The sequence below is a fragment of the Sciurus carolinensis genome, chromosome 2 (assembly GCF_902686445.1).
Source record: "Sciurus carolinensis chromosome 2, mSciCar1.2, whole genome shotgun sequence".
NCBI lineage: Eukaryota > Metazoa > Chordata > Mammalia > Rodentia > Sciuridae > Sciurus > Sciurus carolinensis.
In genome coordinates, this window is record NC_062214.1 from 19,524,017 (window position 1) to 19,542,376 (window position 18,360).

Below are 18,360 nucleotides of genomic sequence, written 5' to 3' on the forward strand. Positions count from 1 at the left end.
AGAGAAGAGAAGCTGGGAGTGCGCGGAAGCTGGGAGTAAGAGAAGTGTAGGAGAGGGATTGTGCATAATAAACTTCCAAAGCTTCAGACGTTTGTCGTGTCTCTCTCTGCGGCCAGAGGGAACGCGATAACTGGTGCCGAAACCCGGGAAGATGAAAACCTTATAAAGAAAACAAGGTAAGATATCTAAAAAAAATTTTTTTATTTTATTTTATGTAAGTTAAACCGGTTATAAAATAGTTAAAAGGTATCGGGATACGCCATCAGCGGTCCTGACGCGTGGAACGCGGTCCAATTAAAGTGAAAGTAGAAACACGTTTGAAGCGGTCCAATCAGGGTATAGGCAGTACATGAAAAGCCGCTATAAAAATTCTAATGCACACTTGATAGTTTTCCTTTCAGTAATCTCGTTGCTCCTGGCAGCTAGGCCACTGTTTATTGTAACTGCCATAACTAAAGCTATTCAAATTAGTAACAATGGGGTCTGAAACGTCTAAATTCAGAATGCAGCAACCCCTCAGGGAGCTATTAAAAAACCATGGGACGCCATTAAAGGAAAAACAGCTAGAGCATTTCTCGATACTATGGAAAGGTTTCCCCTTGGTTTTTGGATGAGGGCTTTTTGAATACCCTACAGTAGAAACACTGGGGAAGAACTAGAAAATAAGGAGACCACTGTATGATCATATGTTCAAACCCTAGTAGAAATAAGTCCAGGGTTTATAGAAGAAAAGCTGCTCAGTGTGCCACAAGGGGGATCTTCATGAACAGGATCTAATAATAACAGAAAAGAACTCTTAAAGAGAATAAAGTGAGGAAAAATTGAGTGGTGGTGACCTAGAAAATAATTGCTCAAAAAATTTAAGAACAAGGGAAAAAAGGAACTAAGTCTAACATAAAGAACCCCCAAAAAGAAATAACCAAGTGGTAGTGAAAACTTAAGAACAAGGGGAAAAGGTAGGAGAAACCTAAGCCTAATAAAAAGAGCTTCAAAATTTGTAGAACCTGCCCGTATTTGAGGAGCAAATGGAGATACCATCAACCATTAGAAAAACTTTAAAGAGGCAGTTAAGACTATTTGGAAACAGGTATGCAGAGCAGTGTTATCTGGAGGACAATGTCTAATTGGAGAGCTCAGTGGCAAGAAATAGCTGTTGAAACTGCTTGCAGAAACATAGTGGCAAGGTTTCCCGATAGAAATGTTAATAGGAGAAGGTCAATACGCTTCAATAGATGCACAAAATCAGCAGCAAGGAGATAATGCCCTAACAAAAGATAAGAGATAACTATAGTAAAATCTGTTACACCTTATGCCCCAGGACTTTGCCCAAGGCGCAGAAGGGAAACACGTTGGGCTAACGAGTGCAAATTGGTTACTGTTGAGGGAAAGCAGCATGCAAGTGATGCTGCTCCTCCTCGCAATGGCGAGCCTGAGCCTTCCTCCAATAACAAAAACTCAGACGGAAAGGCAAACCCGGAACCTATGGGCCATTGTTAGCCTGGCCATATTTTTTACTTCTAACTAACACATTTTTTATCCTTTCTTTTCTTGCTTTTCACCGATTCCTCTACAAGCCTGTCAATTCTACTGATGATTTTTCAGGTCGTGCTGCTTTTGGTGACAAGGATATCTCTAGCCTTTCTTTGCTTTAACAGGAGGAATTTCTGCACTTTGCCGTTGGAATCATACTACAAATCAGATCCAGAGTAGAGCAACTCGTTCTGCTGACCCTAGCTGTGATATTGCTTTTCCTCCCACGTCAGCTTGTGTATTTCCTCCCTTTTATGTTTCTACCAACTAACATTTCTAATAACACCTCTTAACTGTTCACTAACCGTGTGCTATCTCTCACAATGCTGGAATGGTTCTTTTGCCACCCGTGCAATTTGCACATTTCTATCTTCCTACCAGTCCTAGTTTCTGTTGCAGATGTAGAATTGCCAGTGCTATTGTCGAGAAGCAGGAGAGGCTTTGACATTGCAACAGCCGTGATCATTGTCATCACAGTCCTTGCAGTAGCAGCATTGACACAACCATAACAACGATCATTTGGCTGAGAATGCAGCTGCAGCCTTGCAGACCATAGAGACTCTATCAGAGAGTGGACTCATTATAAGAACAAGTGGATACCTTGCAAGAACTTTTGGGACTGGGATGCGTTTATTCCCTGAGAGCTGTTTTGTGTTGCCCATATTGTAACACTACTGGGATGTATATTGTTTCTGTATTCAATATGGCTATATGGTTTTTCTTCTGTTTATAGATTTGTCAAACAGCGGGCAGGCTTAGGAGCTATGGTGGTACTCCTCTGCCTTGGCCTCCTTCTCTTCATTCGTTTTGGCATGCATCTACAAGCTAGCCAATAGAGAGATCAAATTATCTTTCATCAGGCCATGACCGCCCTAAAGGCCGACAGCCCCCCATTAGTATGGCTCTTGATGCTGGACCGGTAGTCAAAGACGGGTAATGAAGGAGGTGGCTGTGTACCAACCTAAGACAGGAGCTGCAGCATGCTCTGCAGGCTCTGATGACGGGTAAGGACATATGCTGACCACTCAACCTAAGACAGACACAGTCCCGAGCCTTAGTTTAATAATAAAGAAGGGGGATCTGTCGGGGTTTCCAGGACCCCCAGCCTTGGGCACGGTCAAGATGGCGCCTGACGCTGAGCCAAAAGCGGCCAGCTATACAGTAAACAACCAGCGAATTCCAATGATTGGCTAGTTAACGATGTGATTAGAGCATGCCCCCCTCGTGTACCTATTCTATGCCTGCAGCTGTCCGCGGTTTACCTCGTGTGCCCCCCCGATTGGTTAAAGTGTATATAAGCCTGGTGGGTGGGAGAGTAAGGGTGCAGAAGAAGCTGAGGGCGGAAGAAGCTGAGGGCAGAAGAAGCTGAGGGCGGAAGAAGCTGGGAGTGCACAGAAGCTGAGAGAAGAAGCTGAGAGAAGAAGCTGAGAGAAGAAGCTGAGAGAAGAGAAGCTGGGAGTGCGCGGAAGCTGGGAGTAAGAGAAGTGTAGGAGAGGGATTGTGCATAATAAACTTCCAAAGCTTCAGACGTTTGTCGTGTCTCTCTCTGCGGCCAGAGGGAACGCGATAACTGGTGCCGAAACCCGGGAAGATGAAAACCTTATAAAGAAAACAAGGTAAGATATCTAAAAAAAATTTTTTTATTTTATTTTATGTAAGTTAAACCGGTTATAAAATAGTTAAAAGGTATCGGGATACGCCATCAGCGGTCCTGACGCGTGGAACGCGGTCCAATTAAAGTGAAAGTAGAAACACGTTTGAAGCGGTCCAATCAGGGTATAGGCAGTACATGAAAAGCCGCTATAAAAATTCTAATGCACACTTGATAGTTTTCCTTTCAGTAATCTCGTTGCTCCTGGCAGCTAGGCCACTGTTTATTGTAACTGCCATAACTAAAGCTATTCAAATTAGTAACAATGGGGTCTGAAACGTCTAAATTCAGAATGCAGCAACCCCTCAGGGAGCTATTAAAAAACCATGGGACGCCATTAAAGGAAAAACAGCTAGAGCATTTCTCGATACTATGGAAAGGTTTCCCCTTGGTTTTTGGATGAGGGCTTTTTGAATACCCTACAGTAGAAACACTGGGGAAGAACTAGAAAATAAGGAGACCACTGTATGATCATATGTTCAAACCCTAGTAGAAATAAGTCCAGGGTTTATAGAAGAAAAGCTGCTCAGTGTGCCACAAGGGGGATCTTCATGAACAGGATCTAATAATAACAGAAAAGAACTCTTAAAGAGAATAAAGTGAGGAAAAATTGAGTGGTGGTGACCTAGAAAATAATTGCTCAAAAAATTTAAGAACAAGGGAAAAAAGGAACTAAGTCTAACATAAAGAACCCCCAAAAAGAAATAACCAAGTGGTAGTGAAAACTTAAGAACAAGGGGAAAAGGTAGGAGAAACCTAAGCCTAATAAAAAGAGCTTCAAAATTTGTAGAACCTGCCCGTATTTGAGGAGCAAATGGAGATACCATCAACCATTAGAAAAACTTTAAAGAGGCAGTTAAGACTATTTGGAAACAGGTATGCAGAGCAGTGTTATCTGGAGGACAATGTCTAATTGGAGAGCTCAGTGGCAAGAAATAGCTGTTGAAACTGCTTGCAGAAACATAGTGGCAAGGTTTCCCGATAGAAATGTTAATAGGAGAAGGTCAATACGCTTCAATAGATGCACAAAATCAGCAGCAAGGAGATAATGCCCTAACAAAAGATAAGAGATAACTATAGTAAAATCTGTTACACCTTATGCCCCAGGACTTTGCCCAAGGCGCAGAAGGGAAACACGTTGGGCTAACGAGTGCAAATTGGTTACTGTTGAGGGAAAGCAGCATGCAAGTGATGCTGCTCCTCCTCGCAATGGCGAGCCTGAGCCTTCCTCCAATAACAAAAACTCAGACGGAAAGGCAAACCCGGAACCTATGGGCCATTGTTAGCCTGGCCATATTTTTTACTTCTAACTAACACATTTTTTATCCTTTCTTTTCTTGCTTTTCACCGATTCCTCTACAAGCCTGTCAATTCTACTGATGATTTTTCAGGTCGTGCTGCTTTTGGTGACAAGGATATCTCTAGCCTTTCTTTGCTTTAACAGGAGGAATTTCTGCACTTTGCCGTTGGAATCATACTACAAATCAGATCCAGAGTAGAGCAACTCGTTCTGCTGACCCTAGCTGTGATATTGCTTTTCCTCCCACGTCAGCTTGTGTATTTCCTCCCTTTTATGTTTCTACCAACTAACATTTCTAATAACACCTCTTAACTGTTCACTAACCGTGTGCTATCTCTCACAATGCTGGAATGGTTCTTTTGCCACCCGTGCAATTTGCACATTTCTATCTTCCTACCAGTCCTAGTTTCTGTTGCAGATGTAGAATTGCCAGTGCTATTGTCGAGAAGCAGGAGAGGCTTTGACATTGCAACAGCCGTGATCATTGTCATCACAGTCCTTGCAGTAGCAGCATTGACACAACCATAACAACGATCATTTGGCTGAGAATGCAGCTGCAGTCTTGCAGACCATAGAGACTCTATCAGAGAGTGGACTCATTATAAGAACAAGTGGATACCTTGCAAGAACTTTTGGGACTGGGATGCGTTTATTCCCTGAGAGCTGTTTTGTGTTGCCCATATTGTAACACTACTGGGATGTATATTGTTTCTGTATTCAATATGGCTATATGGTTTTTCTTCTGTTTATAGATTTGTCAAACAGCGGGCAGGCTTAGGAGCTATGGTGGTACTCCTCTGCCTTGGCCTCCTTCTCTTCATTCGTTTTGGCATGCATCTACAAGCTAGCCAATAGAGAGATCAAATTATCTTTCATCAGGCCATGACCGCCCTAAAGGCCGACAGCCCCCCATTAGTATGGCTCTTGATGCTGGACCGGTAGTCAAAGACGGGTAATGAAGGAGGTGGCTGTGTACCAACCTAAGACAGGAGCTGCAGCATGCTCTGCAGGCTCTGATGACGGGTAAGGACATATGCTGACCACTCAACCTAAGACAGACACAGTCCCGAGCCTTAGTTTAATAATAAAGAAGGGGGATCTGTCGGGGTTTCCAGGACCCCCAGCCTTGGGCACGGTCAAGATGGCGCCTGACGCTGAGCCAAAAGCGGCCAGCTATACAGTAAACAACCAGCGAATTCCAATGATTGGCTAGTTAACGATGTGATTAGAGCATGCCCCCCTCGTGTACCTATTCTATGCCTGCAGCTGTCCGCGGTTTACCTCGTGTGCCCCCCCCGATTGGTTAAAGTGTATATAAGCCTGGTGGGTGGGAGAGTAAGGGTGCGGAAGAAGCTGAGGGCGGAAGAAGCTGAGGGCAGAAGAAGCTGAGGGCGGAAGAAGCTGGGAGTGCGCAGAAGCTGAGAGAAGAAGCTGAGAGAAGAAGCTGAGAGAAGAAGCTGAGAGAAGAAGCTGAGAGAAGCTGAGAGAAGAAGCTGAGAGAAGAAGCTGAGAGAAGAAGCTGAGAGAAGAAGCTGAGAGAAGAGAAGCTGGGAGTGCGCGGAAGCTGGGAGTAAGAGAAGTGTAGGAGAGGGACTGTGCATAATAAACTTCCAAAGCTTCAGACGTTTGTCGTGTCTCTTTCTGCGGCCAGAGGGAGCGCGATAGTGTATAATGTTGGACAAAAGATCTACTTTCTAATATTCAGAAACAGGCCAAACTAATCTGCAGTGGCAGAAACCAGGAGAAGAGTTACCCTTGTATGCATGTTTGAAGGGGTGGAGAGAGGGATCAGGCAGCAACTAGAGGAGGACACAAGAGGGCTGCTGGGGTTCTGCTGATGTTGTATGTCTTAATCTAGGAACTGAAACACAAGTCTATTCCCTTATAAAAATGTATCGAGTGATACAATTATGATATAGTACTTTCCTACATATCTTTTATACTTTAATAAAAATTTATCAAAAGAAAGGAAAGATAGCCAGGCATGGTGAAGCATATCAGTAATCCTGGAGACCCAGAAGGCTGAGGCAGGAGGATCACAAGCTTAAGGACAGCCTCAGCAATTTGGTGAGACCCTATCTCAAAATAAAAAGGGCTGGGGATGCAGCTCAGTGGTAGTTATCTCCAGTACTACATACACACACACAAAGGAAGGAAACAATAGTCAAGACTCTCAGCACTGGTCACTTAATTGCCACTTGTCACCAGTCAGGTCAAGGTTCTTAAGACACATACTGACCTCACTCTACACTACTCCACACTTATTCACTGGGTTAGAATATCTCCCCACTTCTCTCCCACCAATTGTTCAAGGGATAGTTCAAATTCCATTTCCTTTACAAGGTCTTTCCAGATCCTTCTTTCCAATCCTATCCACACCAAATACTAATTTTCCTGGTAAGACATGTTTCTTCCACAGCACTGCTAGAATAATTGGCTAGAATAGCCAATTTTTACTTACAGTAAAATTGTACTCCTTCAACTCTACCTCTTCAACTTGTAGTTATTTGAAGACAAAAACTATGTATTACATATCATTGAATAAGACCCCATTGATCTTTTCAGAAAATGGCTGCTTTATTATTATTTTAGAATTATAATAAATTGAAGACAACTGTTAACTTTAGTACTAACCAAAGAAATGATAAACTCTAAAAGTATACTAAAAAATACCTGAAGTGAGTATTCCTTAACTGAGAGGTAAATATTTCCTGGGAGACCTTAAAATGCAAATGATATTAAAGACATTCTTAAATTGCTTCCAAGTAAATCTGTGGAAAGACATATCAAACATGTACTCACCTGAGGAATCTGTGTGCTTTTCCCACATCCTGTTTCTCCAACAATCACCACTGTCTGGTAGTTTTCTATCAAGTATAAAATATGATTCCTAAGCTGAAAAAGAATAACTATACATTGTAAATAGCCACGTTATCTCAAAAGACCTAAGCAAAAATATTTAAACACTGTGAAATGAGCTGTTTTCAAAGTAAAGTAAATCTTAAAAAGGATTATCAAAATGTATTTCCAACTCCCAGGTACCATTAGTGTCAGCATGAGCTGACACAGCTGCAAGTGTAATACTTATCAAAATAGAAAACGTGCCAACTCTTTATCTCAGATTTTCCCTTATTGCTGACATACTAACACATGTACACAAAGATGCATTTAACAGACTAGCTCACTGCAGAACTGTTTATAACAGCCAAAAATCCAAACGGTTTAATGTTCATCAACAGGTGTTTGATCAGTTATGAAACACACCTATAAGGAAATAATTCAGTTGTTAAAAAGAATAAGTCTCTATTTGTACTAAAACAGAACAACCTGCAGAATACATTAAGGAAAGAAAGCAAAGTATAGAACAGTGTGAATAATATACTAGTATTTGTATTTGTAAAGAAAGGATAAATTCAAATATACTTACATATTTATATGTAGACTTTCTCTGGGAAAAAAAATGAAACAAAAAACTAAACAGTTTGGCCTCTAGGGAAGGCAAAAAGATGAGGAACAGGATGCGAGGGAGATTTCAGAATTCTGTATGACACACATGTGCTGTCTAACTAAAAAGGTTTTACAGATACGGGGGAAAAAAACAAGTTCTTATCTATGATTTCAAAAAATAAAAAAATAAAGTGCATTGCTTGTTGTAGCAAAAAAGAAAGTTTTTTTTTTTATTTATTAATGGGTAAAAAGTCCCAGAAAAAGGGCTAGGGACATAGCTTGACTAGTATGTGTATGGTTCAATCCCTTGTACTAAAAAATAAAAAAAGAAAAAGAAAGAAAGAAAGAAAAAGGAAAAAATATAAATAATATGCTTTTACCTCTCCCTCTAAGTCCAAGTTCACAACAAAGCATTCACAAGTTACATTTATATTTCAACATATGTATTTCTTTTACTTTGTGTGAGCAGAAACACTGATTTTACCATTAAAAAGCCACAACCATTCCAACACCCTCTCTCTTTGGCCTCAGAAGGTATTTCTATACACAGCTGATACAGACACAGTGATGGACTGGAAGCCGATGAAGGGATTCCAGAAATACCTGGCTTGGAATGGAGGAAAATCCGCTTCCCTCTCTGACGGATGCTCAGTTCACTGTCGCCACACCAACAAGGTGCTTGGTAAGGACGAGGAGAGCTGGGATGCTGCCAGTTTCTAGCTAGCAAATAAGGCGGTGGCTACTTCCAGCCTTTGAATTTGGCATTATTTGGGATCTAGGTATGTAATCCTCAAGTCTTAATGTGAAAATCTTCTAGGACATTTGTTTAAAATGAAGATTCCAGGGGGAAGGAAAGATGGTAGCATAAGACAAACATCATCACCCTGTGTACATGTGTAATTACATAAACGGTGTGACTCTACAGCATGTAGAAACCAGAGAAATGAAGAGCTGTACTCCATTTGTGTACAATGAATCAAAATGCATTCTGCTGTCGTGTATAACTAAATAGAACTAACAATAAAAAATAAATAAATAAAATAATAAAGATTCCTCATCCTATCACAGGGTTTCAGTAGGGCTGGGTGGGGTCAGAAATCTGTACTTATGCATGCACCCAAAGGAGATTCTGCTGCAGGTGGTCTAAGGACTTTTGGTAGATGTTTCTTCTTGGACTTTGTGTTTCCTTTCATGTTGGGTGGGGAAAAAAGAAAGATTTGGGTGCTTTACAGTTATTTTATAAATGGTAAATTCAAATGAACCTATGTACAGATAGGTGGATGAACAGTAAAGGAAAATTTGAAAGACAATTTGAATACAGACAGAGCAACAGACAAGGCATTCTAGGAAACACAAATGACAAAAGCCAAGGCAAGATGGAAATAAACTATGCAAAGTCTATTAGAGAGGGCTATGAAAAGCTCAGGTCTGATTTGGAAATGAGCTGGGAGAGGTGGTTAGGGCTTCATTGTGAAGACTTAATGCAGAGCTGAAGGATCTGAACTATACCAGGAGGCAGTATGGGCTGCAATCATTTTGAGAAAATTGACAACAGCATACAAAACTGATCTGGATGCGAAGAAACTGAAGGAAATGATTCCAGCTTCATGGGCTACAGGCTTAAGGGGTCATAGCAGAATTACAGACAAAAAGCGTCCGGTGTGTGACATTTGAGAGATGACAACAAGGTTTCTGGTCTAGAGACTGGAAGAAAGTCAGTAATACCACCAGGCTCAGTGAAACCAAGGAGAGCTAGTAAGTAGGACTGAGTTTCAGAAATGGGGAGCTGGGTTGGCTACAGTGGTGCACACCTATCATCCCAGCAGTTCCAGAGGCTAAGGCAGGAGGATTGCAAGTTCAAACCCAGCCTCCACAACTTAGCAAGACCCTGTCTCTAAATAAAATATAAAATGGGCAGGAGATGTGGCTCCGGGGTTAAGCGGTTAAGAACCCCTGGGTTCAATCTCAGGTGCAGGAAGGAAGGGAGCTGGCAGGAATAAAAGAACAAGAACAACTTTGCTCAGCAGTGTCTGGGACCCCAAGAGAACACCAGCCAACAGAAGGCAGCCAAGACAAGCCAGCTGTGGTGGCACACTCCTGTAATCCCAGCAACTCAGGAGGCTGAGGCAGGAGGATCGAAGTTCATTTTAATCCTATCAATACAGCTCAACTTGTTTTCACTGTTTTAACATTTTTACATTTATTTTATCTTATATGACAGCAAATGAAAAACAGCCAAGAAAAAGCCAAAATGTGAGTACCCAGAAAAGAGTAATTTCCTTGCACTGGAGCATTTACTACATATCAGGCCTTTTGCCAAACACTCTGCCTGGATCATCTCATGGTCACTGTAACAACCCTATGAGGTGGGTGCCACCATTCGCCCTGCATCATAGGTAAGGAAATGGAAGCTCAACAAGGTGAAGCATGGTCACACAGCACACAAATGGTGAAGCTTCAAGTCTGCCTCCAGAGTCTAGAGACTTCACTGTGGATCAAAACCAGTGACCCTCCACGGAGAAGAAGCAACAGTGAACCTATCATCTCATTTCCTGAGGGTCAAAATCATTAACTTTCACATGTAATGGTTCAAGTTAGTCATCTAGGAAGAAACCCTGAGACTGTCAGTTCATAAGTAACTAAAATGTTTGGGGCCACATAAAGTCCAATGCAGGCAACTCTGGTAAAGTAAGAAGGCTGCAGTTTCATATCCATTTGGAGAAAGTATATATTAAAAGAAGAGGAATTACCAGCACAGTCTGGACAAAAGGACTTGTTTAAAGGAATACATCTTTAAAAAGAAGCAAAACTTGGTGTGTTAAAGCTGGGTACACAGATATTCACTGAGCTATTCTGCCTGCTTTTTTGGGTTTGAAATCATCCATGATTGAAAGCAATGAAGGGGAAAAGGAACAACTGTCCAATTCTTTCCATCTCAAGGACTTTCAAGAGTTATACAATTAGCTCACACACATGTTTTAGAAATGTTCCCTTAGGACCTGGGTTCCTCTAGCTCACTATGTTCAAAGAACACTAAGAGTAAGGGCACACTGTCTTTTGGTGCCAAGGATAAAGCTTCAGCAGACCCCAAAGCAGCCCAGACTTGCCATACCTTGAACACGGGCAGCTTCTGCCTCTGCTGCTCTATGGAAAGGGCGGCGTACGGGTTATAAACAATGGTTGTCCCAGAGTTTTCAGTGACACTTTGTCTCTCTTCAGAGATGCTGACACCTGGCCCCTCTGTACCTGCAGCAGAAATGTTTCATCAGATTCTCTGATACAGTGAACAAAAAAGGACATAATTTTTAATTTTTCAAAGACCAAGATATCCATTTGGAGAAACAACATATTGATAGAAGAGGAATTACCACACAGTCTAGACAAGAAGCAATGCTTTTTTATCTCAAACTAGTATTAAACATTAAGTTTCGGAAAGTTTAAAATAAATAAATCAATAAAGCTAGGAAAGTACCTATCAGAACACAAAAATCTTCCCAGAAAGCTTCACTGCAGTATCAAAAACAAAAGAGATGACAATCCCACTGGGCTCCCATGCCACCTACAACTGTGTACTATCAAATACTGAGCAGAAGTAAAAGAAACCCAGCGAGAATTCACTGAGGCCACAGACAAATCCTGTTACTGTGAGATGGCAACAAGACTCAGGGATGACTTGAAGTCTGCCATGCTTTTCTCCTCCTTATCTCTGCACCTCTTGACAAGTTCCTTGCAGTCCCTGGGGGTGGCTTCTCCACAGGAACTGGAAACAAGACTGCTGACAGGGCCACAGCTCCTGCTCTCACCTCCTCTGCCGATCACTCTCACACACACCCCAGCGAGGGTGGAGGGGGGACCTGCTGTGTGCTGGGCACCGCTTTGAGTGTGGGCAACACAACAGGGAGCAGTGCGGGCGCAGGCCCACCTCGTGGAACTTTCTCTGTTTTGCTTCTTCCTGTAGAATGTAAGTTGGTGCATAAAGTAGTAAAGGGTGCCATGGAGAGAACTAAAGACACAGTAAGAGGGACTGAGCGTCTCAGGGGTGTGCTCTGCGGCAGGCTAAGGGGGCATGTACTGGACCATCAGGGACTTCTCTTCCCAGCTTACACCCAACAGCCACCCATCCACTCACTCACAGCCAATGGAGTGGATGCACTACGTGGCGGCCCCATCAGAACACAGAGTAGGAAGACTGTGGGAAATGCTCTTCCAGAAACACTGAACAGAGCAGATGAAACAAGAGACAGCCAAGGCGCCTTGCTGAGAACAAGGGCACACTGGTGCTCAGCACAGTGAAGAACGGGGAAACAAACCCCATTCTGAAAGCCTAGTGAAGGTACCGTAGACCATTAGTCTGAAAAGTAAAAAGCCTCACGAGAAACATGGGTTCAAATTTTATGATCAGCTTCTGTAACTTTTCACGCTTATTTGTTCGGGGGCCCTAGGATAGAACTGGGAATAGCCAGTCAATGACACAGAGTTCAGAATTCCACCCAACATGAGGAAGACAATTCTAGTAAAGCTGTTCAGCATGCAGTATGTTGCCTTGCAAACCAGTAAAAACCCTATGTTAGTAGTTCAGACCCCTGCTGTGCAGCACCCCACTGGGGGCACCCAAAGGGATAATTACCAAAAACTACCATCTCACAGGTCTTCTGAACTCAGAATCTGTGATGCTATAAGAAAGTACAGGGGCTTTGTGATAAGAACGCTGAACCTAGTGATTTAATTTTAAAATTTTGGGGGGTCCTGAATCCCTTTAATAATCTGATAAAAGCTATGAATTCCCTATTCTGAAAGAATCCACCAGAATACAATTTATCAGAATAGAAAGCACAGGGGTCCATAGTTCTAAAGCTAAGTTCAGAATCACTGCTTGAAATCTCCATCCCCTTTTCATTTACTTCCAGGAACACGGTTTTTATGTTCCAGAGATTCAAGATTGCCAAAAAATCAGATAAGTGGGGCACTACTCTTTTGCTTTTGCCAAAATGTTGACCTTCCTTTCAACAAGATAAAAGATAGAACAGAACCTGGAACAAAGCCTGTGCTCTAAGAAACAAGTTTTCTGTCCTTTTTTTCTCTCATTATTGCTACATCTTAATAACTCCTTGGAATCTTTACCCAATAAAACTATCCAAAGAATACCTTATCTTTGGCAGGGTCTGGTGGTACACACCTGTAATCCCAGCAGCTTGGAAGGCTGGGCATAGGATCACAAGTTCAAAGCCAGTCTCAGAAACAGCAAGGCCCTAACAACTCAGTGAGACCCCATCTCAAATAAAACATAAAAAAGCTGGGGATGTGGCTCAGTGAAGTTAAGTAAGCACCCCTGGGTTCAATCCCCAGAAACAAAAATACAAAAAAAAAAAAAAACTTATCCTCTTCTGCCGTGTTTTTGTCCAGAATTCTCTCCATTTCAAAACATTCTAAACCTTCCTATCCATATCTGGAATATTTTAACCCTGCTCCTGCAAAGCCTTACTCCCTCCCACATCAGGGTTTAATACAGCAGGTCTTCTTCACTATCCCATCCCTCCCTGTCTCTAACCCACAGCCCAGTCCACCTCAGGATATTCTATTATGAACTCTTCTCAAGAATAGTGGTTGTCAATCAATAAAGAGCTTATTTTTTTCTTACAAAAGACTCCGATCAGTCAAACCAGCACATCAGGACTCCCTTGCCTCTGTACACATGCCATGGCCCACTGCAGCTGCTTAAGTTTGCTTTCTTCACTGTGCGTCTACTCTACGCTTCAGGGAATATCAGCTTCGTAACTTTCACAAACCATGAACGCCTTCATTTCTCCACCTATTTAAAAAAGGCCCAATCCAGCATTCCCTTCAACTAGCCCAACTTTTCAAAATTTGACTGGTGACCCATTAGTGAAATATGAAATTGATACAGGGCTCATAGAAGCCTTTTTAAAAGTGAAGCTTGGTAGAGGCCATGTTAAGTATGCACAGGGCCTGGTTTTGATCCCCAGAACAAAAGAAATAAAAGAAACAAACAGGAATTATCAGAGCACATTTCAGAAAGCTGCATTATTTTTGTACAATTTTCAGCTATGTACATGTGCTATATCACAACACAATGTATTTCTTACTGTGAGTCAGGTCAAAAAGTTTCAAAGCTGTTGCTATAAAGTTTCTGTAAGGTTCCCAGACAGCAACCATTAACATCTGTTGAGTAAGCAAATGGAAATGGACAGGCCCTGCTGATCCACATGTGCTAGAAAATTCAGTGAATGTTTTTTCTACAAAAATTTCAGGTACATTATAAAAAGACACTACTAAGGTAGAGATCACAAACTGGTAGCTTAAGGTCCCTAGATATGCTATTGCTAAAATGTTTTAACTTGGTTCATCAAAATGACCATGCAAATATTTTTCATTAAGATTCACATTTGAATCTGGATATTAGGCTACTTTTAAAAAAGAAAAATATCTGGCAACTCTGAGCCCATGTGGTAACAATTAGGTGGCGCCCAGTACAGCTCCTTGCCTCAGCATATGCAAGCTCCAAGGCATACCTGCACCGGGCGTACCTGTGCAGTGTTTGTTCGCTCTAGTGTGCCACAGTCCCCATCGTTCATTATTCCACTAAGCAGCTCCACTCATTTAGATAGTCTGAGAGGGCCCTGTAGCTATCTGAGCCCGGGACTCCTGACCTACAGGATATGTTCATGATTCATTCCAATGTCTAGGCGTATATACAGCTTCAACCACCTCCCTGCAATTTTCACAACCCATTTCATATCTTGCCCTTGTGTCTGCTCATCTGTAAAATAAGAGTACTAACTCCACTACAAAGATATTGTGATTGCTTAATACCGTAAGTGAAGTCAAAGTGACCAGCACAAAGCAAGGGCCCAATGAGTGTGTACTAAAACTACTCCCATCTCAGTTAATGACAGTTTACCTAGACAAGTGGTTCCCAAGTTTAGATACAGGCTAGAATTCCCCTAAGGGTTTAAAAAATACTGCTGCCTGGTTCCTAGCTCTCTGAACTTCTGAGATATGGGGTACAAAAGGACACAGGGATTTTTTAAAGCTTCCCAAGAAATTCCACTCTATGGCAGAATTTGAGAACCACTTACCAGCCCAGAAATCGGAGCCATTAGTGACTTCACCTTCTCCCCTACCTACCTCCAAAACATCTCTCCAGTAGGTCCCTCATCTGAGCTCCCAGGACTGAGGTTTCCAGCACCCTCCTGGATGCTAGTACCACCCTCTCTTAAGAGTTTCCCTAAGGCTGGGGATGTAGCTCAGTGGTAGAGCACTTGTCAAGTGTGCACAAAGCAAAGCCCTAGGTTCGATACCCACTATTTAAAAAAAAAAGTCCCTGCCTCTAGTTTGCTCCTCCATCCATCCACTTGCTACACCACCAGCAACATTACTTTTCTGAAGTAAACCAGATTGTGTAATTCCCTTACTTAAAAAAATTCCCCTGCTTAAAAAGAGAAGTCTTTAACTTGCCAGAGAGATCTTAGACAATGAGACCCCCTCCCTACCTTTGAAGCTGCATCTACTGCCACGTACCAAAAAACACCCTGCCATATAACACCATCACGCTACTACTCAGCTATTTTGGTTTTGCAGGCATTTTTGTGACACAAATTCCACTCTGCCTTTGTTCACACTGCACCCTTTGCCTCCAGTTCTATCTCCCTACCTCTCCAAGAAACATCCCTTAATGTGCATTCCAAAAATACTATCCTCTTTATGATGGGTTTTCCCTCCCTCTTCTTCCATATAATTTTAAAAAGCTACATATCTAATGCTAAGAGCCTTTCAACCTTTCATATATTATTTCATTTAATCCTCACAATTCCACTAGGCCAAATTACAGATAGTAACCGAGACTAAGCACTCACTTAACTTTGTCAAGCCACCAAGTTAGTAACTAGTTGGTCAAGATGGCCACTGCAGTCTTGACTCTTGAGCCCATCTTCTTTAACACCACCTTATTCTGCCTCATTTAAAAATCTCTTCTAACAAGCTTCTAACTTCATATTCAATTGAGAAAGAGGCACATCTTGAGAAAAGAGCCCTGATCATTTCTACTTGTCTCCTGACTATGGGGTTAGAGTTTCAATAAGTGCACACTCAAAGAACTAAATGGAATAAAACTCTTGAGTAATTCCATGTTCTTTAACCAAAACAGTAGTACCCTAGTCTGATTTTCAACAATTCACTCAGTTCTTTATTATACTGAATATTTTGATTTTATTACTAAAATTTTGAATAAACAACATAAAAAGTAACCCATTATTTAATGGGATTTTAGTTTTGGCTGCAAATAAAACTCAAAATGAATAACTGACTGATGCCCTGAAATGCTGAATCATAAAACTACCATTAACAGGCAAACTACAGATCTTATAAAAGAATTAAATACACATCTGGGTTGGGTTTATCTCCCATATCCCATATCATAAACTCCATATCATATATATGGAGTTTCAAACACAAAAACAACCTTTAAAACTTTCCCTATATTACCTTTTCTGTCTCATTTCTTTTTGGTGCAATATACTTTGCACATGCAGACCAGCAAGGGTAATAAGCTGGTAACTGGCATGCCTATAATCCCATCAACGGGGGAGGCTGAGACACGAGGATCACAAGTTAGAGGCCAGCCTGGGCAATTTAGCGAGATCCTGTCTCAAAAATAAAAAATAAAAATGAAAAAGCCTGGGATGCAGCTCAGCAGAGGAGTGACCCTGTGCTCACTATACAGTACCAAAAGAGAAAAAAGAAAGATTTGTGGTTTTTTTTTTTACCTGAAACTAATGGACAAAAAGGAAGTACAATGCATCTAGCATGGTCTGGTATATATAAATTCAATAAAAACCTGATTAGTGAGTGTCAAAACAGAGCATTTTGTGATAATGATTTGTTAGTGTGCAAGAGAGGAAGTGGGTGGTGGTGGTGTTCACTTTCTTGTAAACATTCAGGGTGATATCTGAAGAATATAACTTTCCCTTTTTACGAGCACTTTACATCAAACATGTGTCACGCTCGTTATTCAACCCGAAAGCATAAGGTTATTATTCTGCCCATTTTACAGGTGAAGAGACCAAAGCTCAGAAAGGTTAAGCGTCTTGCTCAAAGTCACTCTGCTACTATAAAGCGTAGGCGAAGATCTGAACCCCAGCAGTCTGCCTCCGTGGCTGGAGCTCCTAAACCCGTAGCAGCACCGCCTGTTCCGCCCCAAAGTAGCCCGAGGGCTGCAGCAAGTCGCGAGTGGGAGTTTTAGGACTCCCCATCCCGCGGGGTGGGCAGGGACAGTAATAAGGAAAACGGGGCTCGAGGAGGCTGAGACTCGAACAAGGTCACACAAAGAGCTTCTGCCCAGCTTGAGGGTGGGCTCCCCAATCCCACCGGTCCACTGTGGGAGCCAGAGTCGCAGAGACCACCCGCACAGAGGCGGTGGTGCCCAGCCCACCCGGGTCAAGCCTAGGAGCAGGTCGGCAGCCCCCAAGGCGCTGGCCGCGGTGCCAAGGCCGAAGTCAGGCCGCCGCCCCTGCCCGGAGTTCTGCCGAGGGCCTTACCGGGTCGCCAGAACTTCACGGGTCCCAAGGGCGCAGCCATGCTGGGGTGAAAGGTCACGAGGAAGGCTCCACCCCGCCGTCGCGCGCGAGTCCCGCACGGCCCAGGGGGCGTGGCCCGCGAAGAACCTCTGCCCAGGCGGATCCAACAGTAGGGTGACCACGCCCCCGTGGCCACGGCCCTCTGGACCACGTGACCTACGGCTCTGCTCCAGCCCCGCCCCGGACCCACGTGACCCCCTGGCTCCGCCATATTGAAGGGAAGGGCGCGTGTCTTGGTTTCTGTTCAGCGCGATGCGCCTGGGTTGCCTGTCATGGGGGCAGAGGATGCACGCCTACGACCCGCGGGCTTTGAGAGAGGACCGCGAGCCTTAGGGCCCTTGCACGCAATGTGTGCACGTGTTTCCAAGATTAACTGAGATTATGCGCTGCCCCAGCTTTCCTGTTTGTTTCAGTCTCATTTCCAAGTCAAAGGATAGTGATCCTAACTACCTCGTGGGTTTGTGGTGCAGTAAACGTTGGGTGTCTACTGTGGCCAGTTACAGCGGTTTCTACCTGTTCGTGAAGTTTAAACCCTAGGCCAGGGGTAGCGGTGGGGTGAACTGTAAGTTTTGAAAGGCTGGATGAACACTAGTGTTTTATTAATATCCTCAAGTAAAACAGTATGAAATGTTATGGAAGTGACAGGAGCAATGCGGGAAAACGGAGTAGGAGGGGTAATTGCGTTATAAGAGAACAGAAATGAAATCATTCCGGGGCATTCACCTGGTGAATTTTCCTGACTCCTATCTGACATTTAATCTTAGTTGTAAGATGAGATTTTTTTTAATTAAAATATTTTTCATTTTTACAGACATTTTGATTCATTGTACACTTAAGCA

At 42.7% G+C, this 18,360-nt stretch overlaps 1 protein-coding gene across 4 annotated transcripts in view; it reads right to left on the minus strand.

Moving 5' to 3' along the window:
- Positions 1–17,522, minus strand: part of Dhx35 (DEAH-box helicase 35) — a 75,427-nt gene extending 57,905 nt beyond the window's left edge. For 3 of the 4 annotated variants that reach the window (XR_007107244.1, XM_047541478.1, XM_047541477.1), the window contains exons 1-3: positions 17,483–17,522; positions 11,041–11,174; positions 7,284–7,376 (exon numbers count right to left, since the gene is read on the minus strand). Coding sequence is in view for 2 of the 4 variants with exons in the window: in XM_047541478.1 (XP_047397434.1) it covers positions 7,284–7,376; positions 11,041–11,174; positions 17,483–17,522 (267 nt within the window). In the remaining 2 variants the exon portion in view is untranslated. Of the gene's footprint in view, positions 1–7,283; positions 7,377–11,040; positions 11,175–11,731; positions 11,857–17,482 lie in introns of those variants that run through there. The other variant, XM_047541479.1, reaches the window with a different exon arrangement.
- Positions 17,523–18,360: the final 838 nt, after the last annotated feature.